The 26632-nt window shown below is 35.7% G+C and overlaps 1 protein-coding gene across 1 annotated transcript in view; it reads left to right on the forward strand.

The window, feature by feature from the left end:
• LOC134649758 (PDZ and LIM domain protein 2-like) overlaps positions 1–26632 on the forward strand; it is a 45460-nt gene that overhangs the window by 18398 nt on the left and 430 nt on the right. The window contains exons 4-5 of the mRNA XM_063504589.1: positions 909–1251; positions 1831–1910. Coding sequence (XP_063360659.1) covers positions 909–1251; positions 1831–1910 — 423 coding nt within the window. The remainder of the gene's footprint in view (positions 1–908; positions 1252–1830; positions 1911–26632) is intronic.

Below are 26632 nucleotides of genomic sequence, written 5' to 3' on the forward strand. Positions count from 1 at the left end.
GTTCATGAACACGAAATATACCTACATGTACCTAGTATGTAACTGCATGATAATCGTTTACGAACCTAAACTAACATTTATATATCTGAATATTATCAAAACCTCATAATTAAATTAATGATGAGCATTTTGTATGACTAGCACACTGTCTTTTTAAGCTTTTAAATGTTTAATATGTTAAGCAATACTTAGATACTACTTACGTTATTTTAAGTAAAATGTAATCTATGGATAACTGTTATTGGCCATCTGTTATGTAAGCATTCATATGTAAAACTTTTATTTACGGCTGTTGTTGTCCTAAATATCAATAAATAAAAATAAATAAAAAAATACCCCATTTTATTTGTTCAATTGATAGTGTAAATCGAGAGTTATTTTTTTGAAGTGAAAACTTCTTTAGCGGCGCTGGGCACTTAGAGGTGGGGAAAAAATGCTCGAGACAGCGTATTAAGGCGATCACGTGACCGTAAGGGGCGTAAGGCGATCACGTGACCGTAAGCCCCGTAAGGTGGCCACTCATAATTTAAATAGCATTTAAATCAATAAAGAAAAACTCAATGTTATTTGACATTTATGTTGCGGACTCCTTTTCAAGACACTTTACCTATGTTCAAATAATTTGACGTTGTCATGGCAGTATCTAAATAAACATGTTAAGTAATGAAAAAGTGTGATCTTATTTGAGAATGATAATAATATATAATAAAGAAATAAAACGTATGTATCGTGTTACTGGACGTCGGTAACATAGTGAGGTGAGTTTTCACTTCTATCGGCACTCCCGGAGTGCAACCGTTGTTGCTTGTTTTTCTTTATTACTTTATTACCGTTATTCGACGTTACTAATGTTACTATTATCATCTCAGAACAGTTTAAGCAATTAACATATTTGTGTTTGGTTTCAGGGCCTTCACAGTTGTTGGCATCAACAGAAGAAGCTACGCTGCAAGAGCCAGTCTATGCAACCATCAAGCCGCCGATAACTCAAACCTGGGCCCCGTCATCGCCCCTTCGCTCGTCACTAAACTCATTACCCTCTCTCAACTCCACCCCTCTAGTGAAATCGGCCGCGCCCGTCGAACAGCCTCTCAAGTTCCATCCAACCAACCCCTTTTATACAACATTGCCCTCGAACTATACAAGTGCTTCCAAACTTCCTATATCAAATGGGAAATCGTCAATATCTACTTTAGATAGAAATAAAACTAACAAGCCCAATGACTCTAGTCCAGATTTAAAATCCCCTTCGTACTTTGCCTCAAAAGATTTTGGATCCAGTAGTCACCATAATTCCTCAAATTTTACCGAAAAAATAAATGGGTTTGGATTTAATGCTAACTCTACTGCCAATGGTAAAAGTGATAATTCTTATGATAACGTTAATCGAGACAATCCAAGTCTTCCAAATGAAAATGAAATGAAAAACCCATTTAGATCCAACCGAATAAATAGTGACCCATTTGAAAAATACTTAAATCCAGAGCACAAATTTAACGGAACATTTGAAAGTGAGACTAAAAATATGACAAATTCCATGAGCGATAATAGTTTTCATAAGTCGAAGGAAATAACGGAGCGTTCGACGATTACTGAGCATAAGATAAGTGAAATAGAGGAAGTGAAGACTATTAAAAAAATTGTTTTCAACGGATCAGGGGAGGAAAATGATCGAGAGACAAAAAGTTCGTATATAAATGGGGAAAGAAAAAGTTTTGGTTTACCGAAATCGCAAGCATCAAAAGAATATTATCAAGGCTCCACACAACAATCGACAAGAAACGAACATTTCCCGACAACGCCTACTCAAAACCGAAACGATAATTTGAGAGCGAACAATCAGGAGCAAAACTCCGCATCTTCAAGTGCTAAATATCACTTCGTGCAACTGAACAACGATGTCGCTGAAGGTAAGTTTAGCTTGTCCTTAAATCAGTAGATTTCAGAGTAGTGTTACGTCGACATTCTTGTGGAATGCCTATTTTAATGGCATGGATGCTTAAAGGAACTTAAAGAATTTTTACAACCAATACGATTTATTATTTATAACTTGTTTAAATTTACAAATGCAATAGGATATTAAAATATTGATAAACGCAAAGATAAATGTAATTGTGACCCTTAAATTAACACTAAATAAGTAGTTAAGTAGTTGTTGTCGGTGTCAGTCATGTATGAATCATGATACAGTATGTCAGGCATTGAAGTGATGAGAAACTCCCCGGAGGCCTAAAGCATCAAATATTACATAGTTCTGCCGTAGTCACGTATGCAACGCAGTTAATTTTGAGCGAGACGTATTATGCGGAAGGAAGGGGTGGTTGTTAAAGCCCCCGGTTCCGATACGACGGATTTATGTCGATGACTTTCCTCAAGCCTGAAGCACGTCGCGTGTACGCACCTTTGTGACTGCTACTCGGGAATTAACGCTTCTAGATACCTGCGACACAATTTATAATCGGTGATACGAGGCAATAAGTATCTTGAACTATGTTATACGTTTACACGGCTCCAGGGGCGGCAGCAATAATTTACCTTGGCGACACGCCCGTACACATTAAATCATGAGAAATTGTACTGTTAAATTATCGCACATGCCTCTTTTAAAGCGCAGATTTATACTCGGTGCTTTAAAAGGGGCTTGTACGAAACAAATACCTAGTCATGTAGATAGACCGCACTAGAGTGAAAAGTTTTAATGTTTGGCACGGAATTTTTCAAGATTGATTGGAGCGTTGAATACGAATATTTACGAAATTGTTATGCTTAAATAAGAAAAACAATTACCTAGAATAGTTTTGGTAACTACCTATATCGTTTTGTAATACATCATTTACCTGAAAACATATTTAGGGTGACAATTGCTTCAATAAAACTGAAGGTTTAGCGACATGGGGTATGTTGGGTAAGTAGGTACTTGCCTAGTATAAAGCTGACTATGACATACTTATTTAAGTATTTCTACCATTTTTAGGGTTCCGTAGCCAAATGGCAAAAAACGGAACCCTTATAGATTCGTCATGTCTGTCTGTCTGTCTGTCCGTCTGTCCGTCTGTCCGTCTGTCTGTCCGTCCGTATGTCACAGCCACTTTTCTCCGAAACTATAAGAACTATACTGTTGAAACTTGGTAAGTAGATGTATTCTGTGAACCGCATTAAGATTTTCACACAAAAATAGAAAAAAAAACAATAAATTTTTGGGGTTCCCCATACTTCGAACTGAAACTCAAAATTTTTTTTTTCATCAAACCCATAAGTGTGGGGTATCTATGGATAGGTCTTCAAAAATGATATTGAGGTTTCTAATATCATTTTTTTCTAAACTGAATAGTTTGCGCGAGAGACACTTCCAAAGTGGTAAAATGTGTGTCCCCCCCCCCCCTGTAACTTCTAAAATAAGAGAATGATAAAAGTAAAAAAAAATATATGATGTACATTACCATGTAAACTTCCACCGAAAATTGGTTTGAACGAGATCTAGTAAGTAGTTTTTTTTTATACGTCTTAAATCGCCTAAATACGGAACCCTTCATGGGCGAGTCCGACTCGCACTTGGCCGCTTTTTAACCCTTTGAACACCATAAATACATCATAATTAAAAATGCCTCTCACACGCCAAGATTATAGCCGTAAGTGATCTTAGCGTACGTTATAATCAAGCATCGGAGATTTTGTCGCATGGTAAGACTAATGGCAAGCTATGGAGTCGACATTTGCCATAAATGTAAACTCTTATTCATACTCATACTCATGATTAATTTTATTTAATATGAGAACAGATTACTAAATAGTTACTACGTATATAAGTTTAATTTATTAAACCTCATTTGTTGCAATAAATGTATGTTTCAATTGGGCGAGTTGTACTTCACAACTCAAGCACACTATAGCAGATTTTTCATAGTCATATTGTAAATCGTTTTATGGCTCTATCCATGCCAAAATTGCAGCTATTTCTGGGTTAGGCATAATAATTAATTATGGAATATTCCTCAACGTATTTACCACATACAGATATAAATAACTACTACGTTTGCAATCACCAGTGATTGACACATGACAAATACTAATCAATTTTATCAGCGGTCAGTACCTACATGACATTAGGTCTTTCGCAGCGATGTAGTTTGTATAGTTGTATGTTAAAATAGTTGAAGTTATGAATTCATAATGTAATAGAAAAATATTTTTTTATATAATTCGACTAAGATAATATACACGACCGACCGCTCTAAAGGCATTTTAAGATAAATTAAATAAATGAGTATGAGTATGAATAAGAGTTTACATTTATGGCAAATGTCGACTCCATAGCTTGCTATTAGTCTTACCATGCGACAAAAACTCCGATGCCTGGATTTATAACTCTTATATAAACATTATTTGCGTTTATAGCGTCCAAAGGGTTAAGTGCCAAGTTATGATATTGGCAGCTGTCAAAAAGGAACAAGGAAAATATTACGATTCAAATGAAACATTACTTAATAAGTATGTGATTATATTAAGGCATTTGGCCTAGACCTTACGACACCTACCTACATATTGGTAGGGCCAAATGTATTAAAAATAATTGAAATATCTGTATAATTAATTAATTACTCTTAGCTTTTATGCATCGACTTCATAAATCGACCTGCTTATTCTGTTATCATGTTATCAATATGAACTCATTTTAGTGCGTATTAACTTCTAGAGAACCTATCAAGTTGTAAGACTTGCATCATTAGTGGAACTTTAAGAAAGTTCCTTCACTAAAACCTCCCAAGTTACGAGTCACGTGTGAGTACGAGAACTGTTCAAGACTTGTTTAAAGAGCTATCGGAGTGGCTGAGAGGCGCGCCTGAATGCAGATCACTGCATTTGTTTTCAGAAAAAAGTCCTACCTACCGGGTAAAAGGCATTGAAATATTAATGAGTTCTCTGCATACCCTTTGAAAGTAGCAGCGGTATTTCGGACAGATTTTGGCAATTTGCAGATGCATTTATTGCTGCAGAAACGAATTCTATTAGGAATTGCCTTTCGGTTTTCGAGAGATATACGGATTTGCAACTGATTTCTAAGGTATTTTCTGAATATAATGTATTATTAATTAATTACGATAGCAATTTTGTTTCTAAAATATACTAATCCGGGTCAAATTATCTGATATTTACGTTTACAAGTAATTGGACGTAAGAAATAAATTTATTCAGACGCCTACTGGAGTTTTTATAGCAACAGATGATGCGAACGCCGCGGAATTGCATTCAAACTTCTTACAGGCGTTACATAGGGAGTTGGATAACTACATATTTTTAACCGACTTAAAAAAAAAGGAGGAAGTTAATATCAATTCGACCGTATGGTTTTTACTAACTATATTTTTATTTTATTTTGAAGAAGGTGGATTGGTTAGGTTTTTATTTATCTGTGGGCACAATCGTTCACGCCACATTCGTTCGATTTAAAATTTATTGGATTTTCGGTAGGAAACGTACCTAATAATAATTAGGTACCCCATAATACGTGATTAGGATTAGATAAACTACTACGAGTACCAAGTTAGTGTGCCATTGGAAGATTTGACGTGATATATGTAGAAAAGAAAGATCTAAAAGCTTATTGTATTAACAGTTTCACCCACTTTTACATAACGCCCAAAAATAAAGCAGCGTCATCCGTCCACAAAGACCTCATTTATCCCAGCGAATGCTGTAATAGTTTTTTTAAGAAGTCATTGAAACGGAAATCATTCCCCCGAGGAAATCTATCTTATCCGCGTCGGGGCAGAAAATTATCTTCACTCCTACCTAATTACTTTTTCGGCTGTAATGTTTATTATTTCCTTTTGTTGTTGACGACACTGTTAGCGTTATGTCGGTTTATGGCTTAACTCTGAAATTGTAGATAACTCAAAAGCTAAAATGAGTAAATTTGGAATGGGCGTAGATGAGAAATGGAGGTTTTATGTCTTGACTTGAGAAGAGTTGTAAATTTTGAGGATCAACACATTTTAACAAATAATTAAATTATGGCTTACATTTTGGGATTTGGAAAACCGATCTTAACGGTGAATGAATATACAGACGAAAATTGATTTCACGTCCTTCTTGATATTACTTAAAAATGCTAAGGAAATTTAGACATGCCGGACGACGAGTAGGCACACCGGAGATCTTGTCAGATTTTTGAAGTGAAAACTTCTTTAGCGGCGCTGTGCACTTTTTGTGATGGGGAAAAAATGTTAAACTCGTAACAGGTGTCACGTGACCATAAGACGTAAGACGGACACGTGACCTGATCGAAAAACTGTTACTTCAATGTCATTGAGTTTTTCTTTATTGATTTAAATGCCATCTAGTGAGTTTCCCTCTAACTGGTATTAATATAACTCGAGTACTAACAGTGATGTGCTTAGGGGTTTCAAGTAATGCGACGAAATAAAGCTAGATGGCGTTAACCTCAATTATACATAGTGCTGCAGACATTTTGCAATAGTGATTGAGTTTTCACTTTTGCCGGCACTCCCTGAGTGCAACCCGTTGTTGCAAGCTTAACTGTCTCTAGAATAGGCAAGCCAGTGAAAATTTAGTTTTGTGAACGCTCCATCACTGACACAAAATATACGACTATAGGCACGTAGGTACTTAAAGGTGGTGTATATCTAAATTTATTTATACTATCAAAATCGTTACATCGTTTGAGCTCTAATATTTGAATTATCGCAATCCTGTCATAGAACAATGCCATTAATCGTAATGAACAAACGATGTAGGACCAAGGTCCCGGGGCGCGGCCGGGAGCGGCCGCCACGCTCCACAGGCCAGCCGGGCTGGCAGCCCAATCTTAAGATCGAGTGTCTTCGCCGACTTTGCCCTACAATCATCTAGACTCTGCTCAGTTTGGTTGCTCCTTAAAACCCAGTGTCTCTTACTTATTAGCACCTAAGAAAACAGTGTCTCTCTGTTAGAATAGCGTTCCCCCGGTTGCTTTTTTGCAAAAATAGTGTAAAGTGTTCTAATGTGCCACCATGAACTCTCCTTGCTTCTCAAGCAGCCCTTACATTTTTCATCCGGTATCAGACTCCTCTGCCACCGAATCTGACGATAGTTCGAACTCCGGCCGCGAAAAAACCGTCAACGGCGAACCACTAACGAAAAAGTACATCGATCCGAAACGAAGAACGATTAATAAAGTCAGCAAAAAGATACTGAAAGCTATCGAGAAGTTAACCTGTAATATCAAGAGGAATAAAAAAGGGAGGAAGGTCATTGAGCCCACGCCAGTGAAAAATGGTAGGTATTTTACAACGCTTTAATACCTTAAAATATTAAAATAACATTTTCAAAGGAAGACGGCTAATCTGGTTCTTCTAATGTTGCGTAATCACAGGAAAGACAAAAATCTATTTGTATTCTATAAATTTCCTTTACGTTTATTAGTAACTTAAGCAGTCACGGATTAAAAGTACCAAATACACACTTAACACAATTAACAAAACACGTTAATTTATTTAATGTTAATAGTGAAATAAAACTATTAAAACGGATTATATCGCGAATATTAAATTTATTCTACATCCCGACGTTTCGAACCCTTTACAGCGTTCGTGGTCAACGGGTCACCCGTAATGATTTGTTTTGTTTCATGAGTAACTATCGCGGTAACCGAAGACAATATAATGTGTATTTGTTAAAATCTTTGGATTTTGATAACTTATCGAGTGTTAATCGTTCAAATGAACTGGTGAAGTTGTAAGGTAATTACACTAATTACTCAAGTTTTAATGTTCAGAAAAATCTAAAATAATATATCTTCAGCGTAAGAATATCCAGAAAGCAAATCATATAAATATTAAAGATATTTTTAGAGAGTGGGTAGAAAGGTAATTGTGTAACTTTAATATCCCAAAAATATCATGTCACGGTTTTCCCTCGAGAGTTGGCGGAAATTCTTTTATGGGCGCTTGTAAAAAGGCGTAAGGGTCGTAAAGTCCAGACATGCGATAGCCAGATTGTGTCGGTAATAACTTGGCAATGATGGAGGTCGCATATAACTAAGTTGTATTAAGTTTCCTATATTGCGTCGTTAACTGTAGGTAGTAAATAGTAATTAATAACAGTCATGTCCGTCGGACCACCGTGTAGTGTAATTACCGATACGTAACTAGGTATATTATTAAAGCCCGAATTGATGTTGTTAATATAAAATGTGACGAGCATATGACACACACACGAAAGGTTTCCGCATATATTATTCAACCGACACGGAGTTCCTTTCTGTTATAATTTACGAATCAACCTCCTTAATCCTTTATCGATTAATTTTATAAGTATTAGGTATGTAATAAAGGTACATAAGTAGGTCAATGAGACGTATGGAACTTGTAGGCTTTATGAACTTATATTAGCCGGCCTTTTCAGCTTAGCTGGTAGCAAAGATTTATTTAATTTAGATGACTTCTAAAGTCTAACCATTCATTACCCTTTAGTTGTTAGTGACTAGAGCCCGTACCGTGAGTCACTGACAGTGTCAAAACTGACATTTACGCTATCGAGAACGTAATTTACTTTCTACACATCTCGCGCGTTTGCACTAATATGCGAGTAGGTATGAGCGAGATGTATAGAAAGTAAATTACGTTCTCGACGGCGTTTATGTCAACAGTGCCAAACTGATGGTAGCCGTACTGCTTACAACAAACGCTTGTGTATACTAATTATAGTAAAGGGGAAATGTTTGTGCGATAAGCAATATGTATTTTTTGATGCCGTTTCTATTGAATTGTAATTTAGATAAGTATTTTAAAATTGACTACAAACATACTAATTTGTACTTTTGCACCTTGGAAATATTTTTGAAGTGAAAACTTCTTTAGCGGCGCTGTGCACTATTTGAGGTGGGGAAAAAATGTTAAACTCGAGACAGCGTAAGACGATCACGTGACCGTAAGACTTAGATGGCCACTAATTTAGATGGCATTTAAATCAATAAAGAAAAACTCAATGACATTACATGAAAAACTGTTACATGTACATAATGTAATTGAGTTTATTTTATTTTATTTAAATGGCATCTAGTGAGTTTTGCTCTAACTGGTATTAATATAACTATATAACTAACTATATTTTTCTTCAGAGTAAACAAATAATGACCAAGCTTTTTGTAGGAACTTCAGTAGATATTTACGAATATTGTAAAAATTCGCTAAGCGCTCTCTCTCGTCTCTGTTCTCGTAATTCATTGGTATTTTAATGTACTATCAGGACAATTTTGCAACTCATTTCGTATCTTTCTTTACATTAAAGTAACACAAACAGACTAGGTATTTGATAAATAATATTTTTTAAACCTAAAATTATATTAGGTAGTAGGTACCTTCTCTCTAAATTTAAAATCAGATATATCTTAAATGAGAATCCTTTTCAAAATAAACTAAAGTAATGCTTTTAAGTTTTTTTCGTGTTCCATTATTTAAATTTCAAACTGAGTAGATTTACGTTTGTTATTTGTAAATAAAATATGTATAATATTATTGCTTACTAAGTAAAATATCTGGGTGACCGAGCTTCGCTCGGAAAACATAATAACTCGGAAATGCGCGTTTTCCCAGAGATAAGACCTAGCTAGATCGATTTTTCGCCCCCGAAAACCCCTATATACCAAATTTAATCGAAATCGTTAGAGCCGTTTCCGAGATCCCCGAAATATATATATATATATATATAAATAAATAAATAAATAAACAAGAATTGCTCGTTTAAAGGTATTAGAATAAGCTCTTAAATATTACTCATTTAACTACGTAAAAGAAAATATGAAAAAATGCAAAATACTCACAGGATTTCTCAACAAAATTCCTATGACAGAAGCCAGAGGCCCTCCCTTTCTGTGTATGGGGAGAAAATATTAAAATTCTTCGCCATATTTTCGGTATTGTTCGTCCGCATCGTTTTTGAGTGGTGACCTTTCGGTATTGTTAATATTAACTTGTACCTATAGGTAGAATTTTGAGATTTAAATTATGATTTTGATATTACGGCCCTCAGTGTATTTATTACGAGCCCGTTCTGATATGTGCTATAGTCAAACCCCGTTATCAATTCGACTCACTGGAGGCCTTGGTCACTTTTTCCTTTATATATGACATTTATTTGGGTTTACCAATGTTGCAGTCCATTGAAAATAAGGGTTGGCAAAAATACGTAATACCCTAAATTCGCCTTTAGTATCATACATTCTAATTTATGATACTAAAGGCGAATTTAGGGTATAGTTACTATAAATGGTATCATACATTATGATTCATGGGCGTATTTAACATTGGGCTTGGGTGAAGTTGGGCAAAATTCGGGTTCTCTACGGTAAATTTCAATTTCAATTATTTTTTTCAAGATAACAGTGATCCCATTGTGTTAGTAAATATTTTTGTCAAGTCTAATCAGAATTGACAAAAATAATCTAATCATAGCCAATCGGCTATGTAGATATAACGTCAGGTAGATACATATTAGGATTTGAAACACGTTGGCAATTCAGTTAGGATGTCTCAGTAAGAACAATAGTTCTATAACTAGGTGTCAGCCGGGAGCCCCCGTGGGACTGAAGTTTACACGCTAAATCGAAACGTCAGGATGAAGGAAAATACGTACGTAGTATATCTCGGACCCTTTAGGAGCTACCCGTAAACAATGCAACACTTCATAAAACATTCCTGCTAATTAACTCTCTCTGCCTGCCTCACGCTTAAACCGCTGAACCGATTTAGACGAAATTTTGTTTTTATGGAGATAGTTTGATGCTCGGGGAAGACATGGGACAGTGTTTATCAATAATTATTCCACGCAGACGAAGTCGCGGGCATAAGCTAGTAATTTCATATAATTTTCCCTCTTGAGCGACCGTACTAACATTACCGTGTATTTTAGGTAAGAGGTAACGAAATGTAGTGTAGGTAGGTGATTCTGAGAGAGCATTAACAACATTAAATTGCCACACATTTAATTTAATAGGTAAATTAAGATAAAAAGATAGAAATACTAAACTATTTATTAAAACAAGATGTCTGTGAATGTTGATTGGACCATTGAATATTTGATTCGACCCAAATATTTTGAATATCTTCGCTTAGTTGGCAAGTTTTGTGCCGACGTGCGGGTCTTGTGGTTCGCCCCTTTGGTATTCGCAAAGATTATGATAAAGATACCCTCTCTGAAAGATATTGGAATATTATTGAAATATTTTTTTTGTAGGCCGTTGAATCATTTATATTGAGTGTACAATCAGTTCAAAATATAGAAATGTTAACTGTTTTTATTGTTATTATTTAGATTGAAACTTCCGACTGTTGGTGATAGGTTAACCTACATTTATTTATTTGAAAGTCGTATGCAATTCCTTCTCATAGTTCATATTTTCGTAAATCCGCTTAAAAGGCTATATTAATCCTATAATCAAATTAGCCATCCCCTTAGGGCAGATACGGGTCCGCCGCACACAGACATTATTTTTTCATCCAAGCCCTTATTGTGTGATTCGTGTGGTAGGTACCTAATATATTTTTGGCAAAAGTTTTTATCGCTGACTGTACCATTCTTTCCAGGGGCAACTAATACTTATCAAGACAATTCTAACAACCGCAAACACAATTAGATTGCGTTATTTTATCATTTATCACAGAGTTCCAATGGCCACCTCCTGTTTCCATCATCAGATCAGCTCGATGGTGATATTGCACTGTCACCCAACTTATGTGTGTACATATGAATGTATGCTAATTTTCAGCTTCATTAGAAACCGGAAATTGTTAAATTTGATTACAGACAGACACCGGGACAGGTGAAACTAAATAAAATCTTCTAAAAAGGAAAACAGCAATATTTAATGAAAATAAAACACCAACGTTAAGATTCCAAGGAATTATGAAATATTTGGGCATTTAGTACGAACGAGAGTACGACTAATAAAATGGCAAGCTAAAGCCTTACCTACTTTGGTAAGCTGTTTGCAAAGAAAACTTGAACATTGTCATTGTAATTTATATGTCGCCGAAAAAATATATCACAGAATGGAAAATTAAGAATTTGTAAGATATTTAGTAGAAAATTAAAAATGAAAATAGATGTTAATTGTACTTACAATAACAGCTATTAAAAGCACTTAAAGTAGAACCGTTCCTAAGTAAGACGTCTACCCGTAAATGTGCTTCCAATAATATTTACCGTAAAAATACATTGTAAGTTGTTCGTGAATGATCGAAAGCACACGTATGGACTATTTGTTTGTCGGGTCAACGCTCTCGGGCTAAGTTGCATATGGTTGTAATGGAGAGTGCATAGTTCACTAGGCTTGCATTTGTACATGAATCGTCGAGTAATGTATTGTTGCTGGCATAAATAAACTAAACTATATGTAATGTCTATCTGTTCTCGCGGTCGAAGTGAACAATCAGCAGCGTCTTCAATAGCAATGTTAAGGGGCCCATAGATTACCAGTTCGCCGGACGATATCAGCCTGTCAGTTGTTCGGAACTGTCACCTTTTGTGTTTAAATGACAGGCTGATATCGTCCGGCAGACTGGTAATCTGTGGGCCCCTTTAAACTTCGACTTCTGTCAGCCCACGCCTGGTAATTCAGTACATACCCAAAAATTGCCTCTATTGTGTTCTTGTTCTATTGACAATGTCTTATTTGGGAGTTTTTTTTGTTGTCTTCTAAATTTTTTTTTCAAATTTGGGATTTTTTATGTTATTTCTACTCAGAATCACGAGCTCTTTCTATCCTAATAGGAGAAAAAAAGTGTCCCAAAATTTCCATACATTTTTCGATCTTTCCATTTCGCGACCGCCATACAAAGTTTATGAAAAATGGTGACGTAATGGAAATAAAACCTTAGGACACTTTTTTTCTCCTATTAGGATAGAAAGAGCTCGTGATTCTGAGTAGAAATAACATAAAAAAAACCCAAATTAAAAAAAAAATGTAGGGGACAACAAAAAAAAAACCCCTTTTAAACTTTTATTAATGTTTTTAATTTGTGATTACTAATTAATATTTTTTATAAATATGATAATATGACAACTAAACGTATTAAATTATTTCGACAACTTAAAGAAGCAAAAACTGCAAATACATAGATGCTGTTATGAACACACATGTTATGTTAACAAGTGATTTATTTTATTTTATATGTCACTTTTTAACTATTGTATGAAACATTGTTGATTAAGTAGGTATTATAAGTGCTTTATGTATAAAACGTTAAAAGCCCCTTTAGAGGATTACATAGAAGGTTGCTTTGAAGCATTGAAAAGCTGTCCCTATTAAATATTACTCATATTCCATTACCGAACGCAATGGACAAAGATATTAACTTTGAAATACATAATATTTAATGTAATTTTATATTCAAATTGCATTTTTATCCGTCTTACTTGGCATCATCATAGTAAAATAAGTACTAAGTTTAATACGAAGATAGTCAATAATACAGACCGACATCAGAAATCTTAATAAAATTAAGCTACTAAAATACGTAACTAAATAGAAGCTTTATAATTTGGTCCACATTAAAATACTTATTACACATTTCATGCCTTCTAACTGCGGGCTCAGCACGGTTCCATTTTTATCGACTATCACTATGCCCGTCACTTTCGCACTTACATACTTGTTAGAACGTGACAGGCATGGTGATAAATGATAAAAATGCGACCGTGCTACTAGGGCTGGGAATGTGTTGATGTACGTAGTTTGTGACGTCGATTGTATCTGAAATGCCTGAAAATATTCGCAATTTACCAAATTAAAACCTACCAATGAAAGAATCAATGTACACATTGCAAATTACTCCACCGGATATAATACAATAGTACACACGGTACTTTTCACTATCGAAAATATAAAAGGTGCGTCCACGCAATGCGTTGCCCTGACAGGCACAGTTCCGTCCTTTTGATTGGTCCAGCGATTTCCACGCTCCATTGAAAACGTACAAAATAGTATTTTGTGTTTGGACAATCAGTGTTGCATAATCAAAATCACCTATGCATTGATGATGAGTACCACCAGTTTACATAAGCCTATAAAGTCTAGGGCAATATGGAGTTGTTAGGATCAGTTTGTACTGGATATAATTTAGGCTGATTGTGTGAATGGGGAGAAGGAACGCCACACATCGGCTTCCCACGCGAATTTTATTGAATAGTAGTGATGCAATTTGGTCTAGTTACGGCTGGCGGTATCGTTATTCATTGAATATCCACTTATTTTCATTGCTCTCAGAGCTCAGATAAGCGGTTGTCTCGGGTAGACCACTATAAAGTATAATTTCTCAAATGATGAGTTATTTATTGGTCCTGAAGTCACACTTACGCTGGATGTCCGTAGACGAACTTTTGCTTGTGTCACAGAATAAATAATAGTACTAGGTACAGAAGACTCACTCTCTAACAAAACGCGTCTGTCACAATCAGCACAGATATGACCGCTAGGTGGCGACAGCGCCACGCGCGGCTTATGGCTTTCCCCAAAATTGGGGCCGAACGGATGTACTTTTAGCTACCTGTAGCAAAGCGACGAAATCGCGGAGTGAGCCACGCCTGATTGTGCGGTTTATAATACAATAGGAATAATTCTGGCAGTTGCTATTTGCGCTACTTCGTTTATTTGCTTCGCTAATATCGCCTACGCCTTGATTTCGTAGAAGCGTCACAATTATAATTAGGTATTTAAAATATTTCGTCGGTTTTAGAAGAAACCCTTTTTATTTCAAGCTCGTGCTTTAAATATTGTTATGTTTTATTTAATATAAATTAGCTATAAAGCGCAATACCACAATTATTTCTTTTTACACATTCCAACCGGCTTTCCGAAATAGTCGTGTTGCTCTCTTTCCTTAACTGAACACAGAAAAAAAACGTTATTAGGAACTTTTATAGCCGTAAAATGTTTTGCAGGCATGAAATCGCATATTCTGTAGGTACAGTCACGAGCTTTAATTTGGGACCCATTTCCATTAAATATTGTTAGAACATTCGTAATGCAATAAGGTTGAAACTTCAGTTGGATGGTGTTGAAATGTCAAATTAAGACATTTAAAAGTCATAGCGAATCGACCCTTGAAATGATAACCTCTTTGCAAAAAGTTATCACTCCGGTTTTATAATCTTTTTAAAGTGACATTTTCAAAAATATTATTTCACAAATTGACGTAATTGAGTGGTTGCCCCTAGAAACGTAAACGTAAGTAAATGTCGATGGTAAACATTATGTCAATGAATTATGACACTGCGTTAAAATATTAGCTCTAAATAGTCTAAATAGCGTCAGTTTGCTACACGATATTCAACCTTAGGTGGGTCCCAAATTAAAGCTCGTGACCAGGGGTCGGACAAAAAGTGCGGATGACGTCAAACCACTTATAGGATGATTTCAAATAGTATTTTTGAATTTCATAAACAATTATCACTTATCATTTATCAACCTCTTTATTAAACGATATCGCCACTTGAAATGAGTAAGTACGTTTTTGACTGACACATTGTCAATCAGATGAACAATAAATTGACTTCGTTATTGTTTAGCTATTGTATCTTCCCGATTATATTTAGCTAAAATGTATATTTACTAATGTATAAGAAAACGCTCTAAAATGTCATCTGTACTCGAATATTGTGGCAATTTTCCGTTTTTGGAGGTACGTGACAAACACGTATACTGCTCTTGCTGTAATCAAGATATACCAACGAAGAAATTTAGTTTATTCACTACATCACCCTACCACCTGTATTATTAATTCCATGGATTTATTTACGATTATTTTGTTACTTCATTAATACTACTTTGTTACTACATGTCACACGGAAGTTTAAATACAAACTCAAACATCATCCTGTGTGCAAGATTACGTCATTTTTACGTCATCGGCACTTTTTGTCCGACCCCTGCTCGTGACTGTACATTAAAGAGAATAATTTACTTTTTACGCCTAAGTCCTGACGCGTTGTCAATATCGCCTATTTTCATATAACCTGTCAACTTTACTCTAACCCGGAATGAATTCTTCGAACTCTTCATTGTGAGCCAGCTGTAGCCGGTCCCTAAAACTGAGCTTAGTGCTTAACTCGGCCAGGAAACTTCCTCCGTTATGAAAGAGACCGCTTTAATCCGAAGCTCGTGCTGTGAATATTATTGCTTTTATAGTTATTTTACTCACTTTTAGGTACCTACTGTTTTTTACACGTGAGGCCAATTAAAGAGATTGCGAGCGATTGAAATCGGTGCCGTGGCTTCCAACCTCCGTGGCGACCTGACATAGACCAACTGACTGACTGGCTGACTGAAATACATATTTGGAACTACGGACATTTAAATTCAAAATTAGACATGACAATGACACGACAAAATAAGATCAGTTCACGACGGACAGCCAGACCGACCAGACAGACTGTTCAATCGGTCAATAACCTAGCCTAGGTACCTACATAGTTTAAGTTGAGAAATTCACGAGTTTCAGATGATATTTTTTTGTTTTGGAACCTTCTGTTTACCTATTGTCTCTGTATGATAAGAACCCTGACCGAATTTCTAGTCACATTTTAGCATTTTTGTCCGAAAAAGATTTGTCTGCTGTACGAACACAGCACAACCGAGCTTTGAACCCATGATTTTGACAGCTACACACACAAACAAACTTTTGTAAATAGACAATGAAGTTTTCAGTCTAAAATAATTTTAAATAAGTAATTTTACGTTATTAACGAATCTCACTTTTCTGTTTAACTCTAAACCAAAGTTCACAAAGCTAATAACGCCGTACTGACAACAAAACAAGACCGTGATTGAAAACTTTTTGAGCTTCAGCGTACTTATACCCTAGCGAAGCATTTTCATTATGACTCTGTTTAGAAATTCAGAGTTTACAGTCGCCTAATTGCCTTTTCAGACATTTGAGATATATGAGTATAAGTACTCATACATATAATACTAGCGACCCGCCCCGGCTTCGCACGGGTTAACAACTTATACATATATACACTTTTCTCGAATCACTCTATCTATTAAAAAAACCGCATCAAAATCCATTGCGTAGTTTTAAAGATCTAAGCATACATACAGACAGACAGACAGGGAAGCGACTTTGTTTTATACTATGTAGTGATATACTCATTGTCAAAAGTAGAAGAATGGAACGCAAAACGTTACTGGATTACAGCACCTAGGTATATAAAGTATTTACAAAATTAGTTATTATTACTCGTATTTTTTTGGGTTCCTCTTTTGTACTTGAGTGTATGTACCTATATTTTTATAGTATTTATCTTATACTTAAAGTCTATTTGTTACATTTACATTTCTGCAGGACTGTTTACGGGCCTTCCAATAGCCGCAATTCAGCTAACCAATTGAAACTTTTTCATTCGCAAGTCGTCCGTGTCCCATTTTAAGGTCGGTCAGTACCGCTGAATGCGTGCGACGTGGATGACGCGGGTGATGGATGGATGTTTGGACCCGGACAATTAGCCTGACAGTCGCCACACCTCGTCTTTGGACAATATAATTGTATGTCAATCACGGTGCACGGAACTGCGCATTAACTTAACAAAGAGACTGATATACTTATATATCTACATATTTTAATGTAACGATAGCGTTGACAAATTATTTGAATGAGGTGTTGACATATTTCTAGATCCGCGTCCAGATAATGGAACCCATCGCGAATGCGCATGGGGGGCTAGCTAAGATAACAATGCACAATGATTGGCGTTTGCTATCAACGACCGCCATATTGGCTAGGCCTCCTGTTTTTAAAAGGTCTTGAACTCGCAAATTCAGGATACCAGTACGCCGCTCAGCCAACTGTGCTAATACCAAAAATGAAAGTTTTCCCAGAAACTTATTTTGTTACGATGTAGGAATGTAAATTTCGCGCATTGGCAAAAAACACACGTATCTTAACACAACTTCCATGAGACCTGGACATTAAATTATTGATTTAATAAATATTTAAAATTCTCTCGTTTTATTGTTAAGCTCATGCATAGACTAGGAATCCTCTAGACTGAGCATAGTAACGCTACACCCTCTGCCACTTATACGGTAGTTTTACTCCATCTTCGAGTCAATCCCGTGCCGTGATTGGTTTGGTCCGTGTCTTTGAACGGACCAATCACGGCACGGGATTGGCTCACCTCGTCCCCCCGCACCCCCGTATTTTTGGCAGCATCGGTTTCATGAGATAATTGCTCTAAACTCAGTCTAGAGGATTCCTAGTCTATGAGCTCATGCAAAGGTACAATTCCCATATCTTACATCTTCTAACTTCTAACTACACTTGTCTCTTCCTCATTGCAAATAATAAGGAGCTTTGAAAGTTTAACTCAACAGTACAACTGCATCGAGACAGTAAATACTACCGCCAGCGTGGGAATCCCGTATTGGTCTGGTACAGTCAACTAATATGGATTTATGTTCGTTCACTAAACCGAATCTGTGTTAGAGGACAGTAGCTCGTGGTTTGGACAGCTTGTATTTGGACTAAGTCCAGGAATATCGTTAGTTTTGATATGAATAATCATTTGGAATCATTAAAGCAAATTTTAGCCACGCGCCACGCAACAGCCCTACTACATGGAACCGTACATCGAGGTTTTTGGTGCGGGAATGTTTTACACTAGCCAAATAACAGCTAAAACTGTAAATAAGTTTTTGGCAATAATTTAATTTTAGGTACAAGCTTTTATCGCTGACTGTACTTTTCTGACGACAGACAACTAACACTCATTAAGACAATTCTAAAAACCCCTAACACAATTAGGTTGCGTTGTTTCATCACAGAGTTCCTACGGCCACCTCCTGTCTCCATCATCAGATCAGTTCGACAGTACCATATTATTGTATTGTCATCAGAACTACATACAGCTGCCAATTTTCATTACGCTACGATCCTTGGAAGATGGTTAAATTAGTTACCTTAGATTCCATTACATGTTAGTTACATACAGGTCGAGATTTCCTATGGCCACCTCCTGTCTCCATCATCAGATCAGTTCGACAGTACCATATTATTGTATTGTCATCAGAACTACATACCTACAGCTGCCAATTTTCATGACGCTACGATTCTTGGAAGATGGTTAAATTAGCTACCTTAGATTCCATTACATAGTTAGTTACATACAGGTCGACCTAATAAAAGCTTGTTAAAAACGATAGTAATTTAACATTTCTAAGCACATTTGGACCTTACTACCCACGTTTAATTCATAGTTTGGTAATTATTTTACAATAAACAAAGTTATAAATACACCGAAAACCCCGATGTATGACCATAACCAACTTAGGGCACAATAACATAGATGATAATTAAAATCATTAAAAATATATCTTGACAGAACTCTTAATAATTATTTGTTTTACAAGTTTGCAAAGTTATTGTTTAACCTCTCGTGCTAATATTTGATACCCGAGCGAATGAAAGATTACATTATTCCATTAAATTGGTTCTAAAAGTGTAATCTTGACCGTTGCGAAGGTTTCAAAGCACGAGGGTTAAATCAAAATATGCAGCAGATTACTTTGCCACTCTTGTGGATAAAATGCAACTTTCTCATCAGTTTTTGAAATATATAAAGAGCCTTTACGAACTGGTGTGGTGAAAATGTAAGTACTTAAAAAGGACTTTGCCTTTATAAAGCTTAACTTTTTAACACAGAATCACATGTGTTCAATATGGAAGACCAATCGATTCACTCGAATTTCGTTTGCCAGGCATAATAGTTAATATTTATAAACTAACTTTAACGTTAACGTTAACTTTGGTTAATCTATATTAGGCATTGAATTTAAACGGAGCAATCTTATTAGGCACATCTAAATGCCAATAATTAATTTATAAAACTCGCAATGTTCACACGCAAAACGAAAGCAAAATGCGTGGCATATTAGGTGTATTGTCATTTGATTAGTAAACACGAGACCAGGACAGTCGGGTGTTTAGCCCAGCATGTCGCAATCAGTGCACAAAGCGGGTATTTTATTGTGATTTACATATAGAACTCCATTGTGGGCGCGTGCCCTGTGACAGTCGCCCCCCGACCTCGCTGCCGGTGCCGTGGTCTCTGACCTGACCATTTTTTTACGGATTTGTTAGTGATCTTTTAGGAAACCTGAGGAATAAAATACAGAGGTAAGTTTTTAAACAATTACATTTATTTTCAGTAATGACTCGGCGTAGTCTCTGCAGCGCAAAATTACATAATATTTGTTTGTTAATAAACAGACGCGCTACGCGCTACGTACATACGCATGCAGGGACTCGATATAAGATTTTCTGTTATAGTTATGTTGTAGGTACTTACCTATTGTTATGATAATTTATTTCAAAGACCTTTGAAGAACACACTGCAAATCAGTATTAAATTAAGAAGTAAATTGCTAAATTAAATTAGCATCTATAATATTTGGTTTACGGCATCAAAGTGAAACAAAACGTAGCACTTAAAAGTGCGCTGCTCGCGAGTCGTTTAAATTTCGGTATTCCTGATATTTATTGTTTGTTGCTCAAAGTATCTCTTGGAAAGTGTTCCGAAGTTTATAGGTACGTATTGATTCTACGGTAAAAGCGAATTGACGTTAAACTCTGACAGTTTTTCTGTAGGTACAAAATATACGACTTCTCAAAATACCTGCATCCAATTTATCAAGATGAAACTTAGGTGAACAGAAAACAGATTGTAATACTCTGTAATTAAGGTACAGCAATAAAAACGGAAGCTAATTGCTTCGAAATCGAGCGTTGTTTATAAATAGCAAACTACGTTTAAAATTTCCCGTTCCATTTTATCTGTTAGAAATTTAAAACGAATTAGGTACGCCTGCAGCGCACGGATAATCTGATTTCATTGGAACAAAGTGCTACCGGCCCGACCTTAAATACATTATTTGCAAATTTCTCCGATATCTGGAGGAGTCCGCTTGATTTCTTCTCTAACGAAGCGAGAGTTGAGGTGGTCTGTTTAACGATCGGCGAGTATCGTTTATTCTTTAAGTTCATGTTTATTTACTGTATATCTCTTTAGAATCTGATATATATTTACTGGCTATTTCTCAGACAATAGCTCTACGTTCATTAGTCGTTCAAATACATGCAGAGCCTGTATTCATTACTATTTCATTATTACTACTGTAAGTTAGTGCATGTTAACCTACCGTAAAACGGGGTAGTAGTAGGTTTCGCGGGGAGAGGTGGGTTATGAATGGGGAGAGAAGGTTTGAGAGGGGGGTGAGAAGGGATTTTAAGGCTAAAAATAATGTATTCCAATTTAAAATGGAGCTATAGTAATACGCATAATAAAAAAAAATCGATCCAACAATCTTCCAAAATCACCTTTGTATGAAAACCCCTCTCACCCCAAATACGAGGCACTACGGGGTGAGGTGGGTTTTCTCTTTATCGTCAAAGTTATGAAATGGAACTACCCAAAATAAAATAAAAACTAAAATACAAACGTCCGGAACACTTATTATATACACCATTCAGTTTTCATATGTAAAAATAAAATGTTATCGAGGTTTTAATTTCAGTTTTGACCCTACTCACCCCATGTTACGGTACTACATGTTTAAGTTACATTACATTTTAGACAAGATTTAGGTTTTATTTCAAATGAGTTCAAATTCAACAAAAATCAGCAATTCAGATTAAGAAAAGAGCCACTAAGTCAACTGAGCCTTTTCCTTACTACACACAAAGGGTTTGCGGCAAAACAGCGCTTTTTCCGTAGTCCAATGGAAAATAGGCTTTTGAAATCTTACTTACTAAAAGAGTTCCCGCGCCTCGTGGAGGCATATTCCAGTTGCTTGCCACTTTGCCAGTCGCAGGCGAGTCGAACCCTCAAGAGAAGCGGTATAAATAATAGCTTCTATTTACGAATATTTGTTATGGATCTTGAGGTTACGCTTACAGGGAATGAAGTGAGTGTTCGACTTACTTGCGGTCGATAGGCAATGAGAATACAAGCCCAGAGCTCTCAAAAATCAACCCATCGTTTTGTCGAGAGATATCCTTTCATTAAATTATTGAGTTGTAATAAAATTTCCTTTAGATGCTTCGCTGGAGCTTTAATTAAGACTTCGACAGATTTAACAGTGATTGAGACAGACAACTTTATTTGAAAATGTTTGCCGCTTCTAAGGGCTCTGTCAATAATGTGGGTAGGGATTTTGGGTCGCTCGGCCCCTGCGGGACGAAAACAAATTAGAAGTAATTGCTTCAAATAATTTATGAAGGAGACTTGTATTTTAGAAAAAGGGATTTAAGCAGTTTTTTATTGCGCATCTTTGAATTTGTTCATCAGACTTGTTAAGGATTTAGACACGATGTTTACTCTCCGCCCATTTGAAGTTTTAAATAGAGCTTTAATGTACGATATGTTCTAAAAACCTTCCATTTTTGGTCAACGAGTTTTCAACGATATTTGGCACACAATGGTTACGAGTTGCATTCCCGTAGCGACAATATCGTAAAAAAAACTGAAATGTTTATTGACTTATCGATACTGTTGCCATATACCAAATGTCAGTCGACGGGGTGGTTGGCCGCTCGCCCGCATTTACTCCATAAACCATTTATTTTTGTAAGTAGGTACACTTTAATATAGGTACTTTATTTGAACTGGGAAATATGTGTAGTGAAAATTAATATAAATGGAAATATCGATGTATTTTCTCATTTTATCGGTAGGTTTACTAACAGCTATCGATATGGATACGTGGCACGTGTCTTAGCCATTTTAGCTTTAAAATTTCCGAATTTTCCAATAAATTCTACTGCGCCAACCATAAAAACTAAATTGACAAATTCTGCACTTTTACGATTGCATTATTTCAAAGCGCACAGACTTTTATTTTTACTGAACTAATCCGGACCCGGTGCCCGAGAGCCCTGGGATCTTGTTCAAACCGCTTGCCAAGCGTTTCGCCTCACTAAACCGTTTTAAGTGTGAACTCCGACTAGTCATAATTGTTAAAGAACTTATTGTCAAGTTATACAGGTCAGTCGCGATAAAATGTTTTTGCGAATTAGTTAGCAGTTAAAGTGCACTGGCTCGGCCGCGGCCGTGCCAAAATGTTAGGACAGTACTTCCTGGTTACGACTGTTTCTACTACGGGAGCCCGGCCTGAACGCACTTTAGTACTGTCAACTGGACGGCACAAACACATTCGCCGAAAGTGTCAATTCAAAAGTGGTTGCATTATAAATTTAGACTCGATGACGTCTTAATTTAACACCCAGCTGTGTGGCCCAGCGTCTACTCAGCAAAAACAGCAAGCAAACTAACACTAAATTAAAACTTATTGGTTCCTAAAATGTTTTGCTAAATCATCAAATGTTTACAATTTTCACTAAAATCACGGTGAGTGTTTTTGTATCATAAAATAATCAGGCGTGTGTTGAAATTGCAAATGTGGTAACTTTTTGCGGACTATAAACATGAAGTTGGACTTAACTGAACTTTACGCAACAGATAAGAGTTGGGTCATAAAACTCATAAATAATAACAAATTTAACGAAAAGGCAACCGAAATATTTATTTAAATACTGTCAGTGATTACAATGATAAAGTGCTTTTTAAAATCATTGCAGCCTTGGGATAGGGAATGCATTAACATAAAGAAATATAACAACATTAATCCTGTTTTCGAAACGAGGCATGATACATACTAGGTACAGTAAACCAATGTGAAAACACAAGTCCATTACCAAGTCTAATTCTAATTCTAGGTTCTATATGATATAAAAATAGACAGTCGATGCAAGAATCAACTAATTGTTGAGCATTATTAGTAATGATAGATGTAAACTATTTTGTAATATAAGAGAGTAGAGACTGCACGATCCCACAGTCAAACCGTGTAAACTGTTTTGTGGGACACTGTACTTGTATAAACTGTATATTTTTATGTTAATAAATAAATAAATAAGAAATACCAACGTCAAGCCCTAATGTCAATTTTGCTTATTCTCTACGATACTGAATAGTAAATTGGTAAACAAGGATTGGAAAGTGACCTTACTGTGCTCCAGAGATAAATTTTCTCTTCGACTATGGGTGAAATAGAGCGTGAATTTTATGATATCACACGAATTAAACGCAGTGCCTATTTTTTATTTCGACAGAATTGATTAATTTAATTAACCTTTCATTGAGCAATTGCAACGTCTTTGAAATCACGAGTTAAGAAACTTTATAAATGCGATTTTCAACTCGTTTACAACATATAAAAAGCGAAATATGCGAGCAAGAAAGATGTACCTATATACTTATCAGGTATGTTTAAATAAAATTTTCACCACTAATAGTGCATCATGAGTCACAATATTCTACAGTGTGTAAATCCAATACGGGCGAATATTTAAACGGTGGTTAGCATAGGACCTAAAAAGTATATTGAGATAGATTTTACTTAGAAATGCATTGAAAATTTTAACCATACAAAATTATTCGGCCCGCAATGTAATACACCACACACGTTACGGGATACGAGCTTTTTAAGTATTTGTCAACGCTTGTTGGCAGTTACTATAAAAAGCTCGTATCTCGTAATGTCATTATCATCTTCTGTTTCTTAATGTTTACAGTACATCGCTGCTCGGTACATGTGGAAAAAATTAATCACGGGGTCATAATTAAGTGTAACTTAAAAAAACATCTTAATTAATGATAAGACGGGTAAATTCTATATCTGGTTTAATTTATTGCCCGTATTAGACTTACACACTGTATATGCCTATAAATGTGCTTTCACGCTAGCATCTTACAACAATAAGAAGCATAGTGGAAACGCTGACGAATTATAAACAAAGCGGAGCGAGCATTCCTAGTTATTGTTTGCCGAGACGTCGCGACGCGATATTTGTTTTGTTTGAGGAAATGTTTTTATCATATTTTTTTATTATGAATTCCTCTCAATGAGGAAAAATCGACTTCTTTCTATTTGGCAATTCTTGACAGACACATTTTCAACATTTGTTAGATACTCGTATAATTTGAAATGCAGCATTGCATCAGGATTTGACAGGATTGTTTATTTTAATTTTTCACAAGCAGAAACGTCTGCGGCCGATGCTATTAAGCTTAGAATAAATTTAAAAGTGGGAAAATTACTGTCTTAGGTGAGACTTGAACTCACGGCCTCTGGATCTATATACTCCAGCGCGCTGCCATCTGAGACGGTGGTTTATGTTTATACGGCGGTTAAATACTTATTTAATAATTTACGATGTCACGACGAATAAGACAGGTTCCAATTACAGTGAAACCTGGATAATTGCAATCTCAAGGGACCGGCAATTTTTTGTCAATTAACCAGGTCGTGCCAATTAACGAGGTTCAAAAAATCGTTGTGTCAATTATAGAGGTTCTCATTAATAGAGGTTGCGTTCTGACAAATTGCTTTTATGGAGGTGCAAATAACAATTGAATACAAGCTTACATTCTGGGTTTCTGGTCTATATATTATGTAACTTTTTATTTTCTTATAGTCATTTGGGTTTAAAAAAAACCCTTGAATTGTAGAAAAAAGTTTAATTGGAATGTAATAAGCATACTATGTTTTTGATTTAATCAAAACTATTTCACCTACTACACTCTGTGATAGATAGCCAATAAATAAATTGACTTCCGGATGAAGATTACAATAAAATTATCATTGCTACTAAAGTATTGTTTCTCCTCTCTACAAGTCTACATTCTTTCAATTACAGAGGTAATAAGTAAGACTTGTTTCAATAATAGAGGTAATGAGAAATAACGGTTTTTTTTAGCACAGGGTCAATTATAGAGGTCTTAGTTGCAATGTGGTCAATTACAGAGGCAAAATTCCGAAAAGCAATTAAATCTAAATTGCAATTATAGAGACTCCAAAATTTCAATTATAGAGGCTTTTTGGTCTCAAGGGACCGGGAGCGGACCTTTGGTTGCAATTATTGAGGTGTTGCATTTATCCAGGTTTCAATTAACCAGGTTTCACTGTAATAATAATAAAATTGCCAATGTAAGTGGAACAATGTCACAAGGTAAATTCTGTCCATCGAAGCTTACACAAAGGATTAATGAAATTATACCGGCTGAAAATTGCCACTATTAACTTTTGCGAAATTTTGCATTGAATTTCATTGTATTCTTTAACAAAAGATAAGTCATACTGGAATCAGCTTTAATAGATTTTTGTTAATTGAGCTGAAAAGTAATAAAAAGAGGTTGAGGATTTTCCAAATTGTCGACTGCAACTTTGTTTCGCAACTTTGACGTGATGCCGCTCCGGAAAAGCAACTATTTAACCTTTAAAACTCTTATATAACTCAGCTATGACATTACAAAAGCAACCTTATTCCTTTCATTATATAGTTCGTATTAAAGATTACGACGACATTTATATGAAGTTGAGTAAATAAGTATTCAAAATGGATTCGGTCGACGTAATTAATTCCTCCCGCTTTTCAGTTCGTCGTTCATATATTTTTTGCTTTGGGCTTTTGGTAAAATGAAGTATAATAAAGTTTAGCTATGCAAGTAATAAAATAGCTGAACATATGTACTTGTCCTTTTCTTACGATTACATACATTCCTATATGCCTCTATGATC

Source organism: Cydia amplana, chromosome 7 (assembly GCF_948474715.1).
Source record: "Cydia amplana chromosome 7, ilCydAmpl1.1, whole genome shotgun sequence".
Lineage (NCBI taxonomy): Eukaryota > Metazoa > Arthropoda > Insecta > Lepidoptera > Tortricidae > Cydia > Cydia amplana.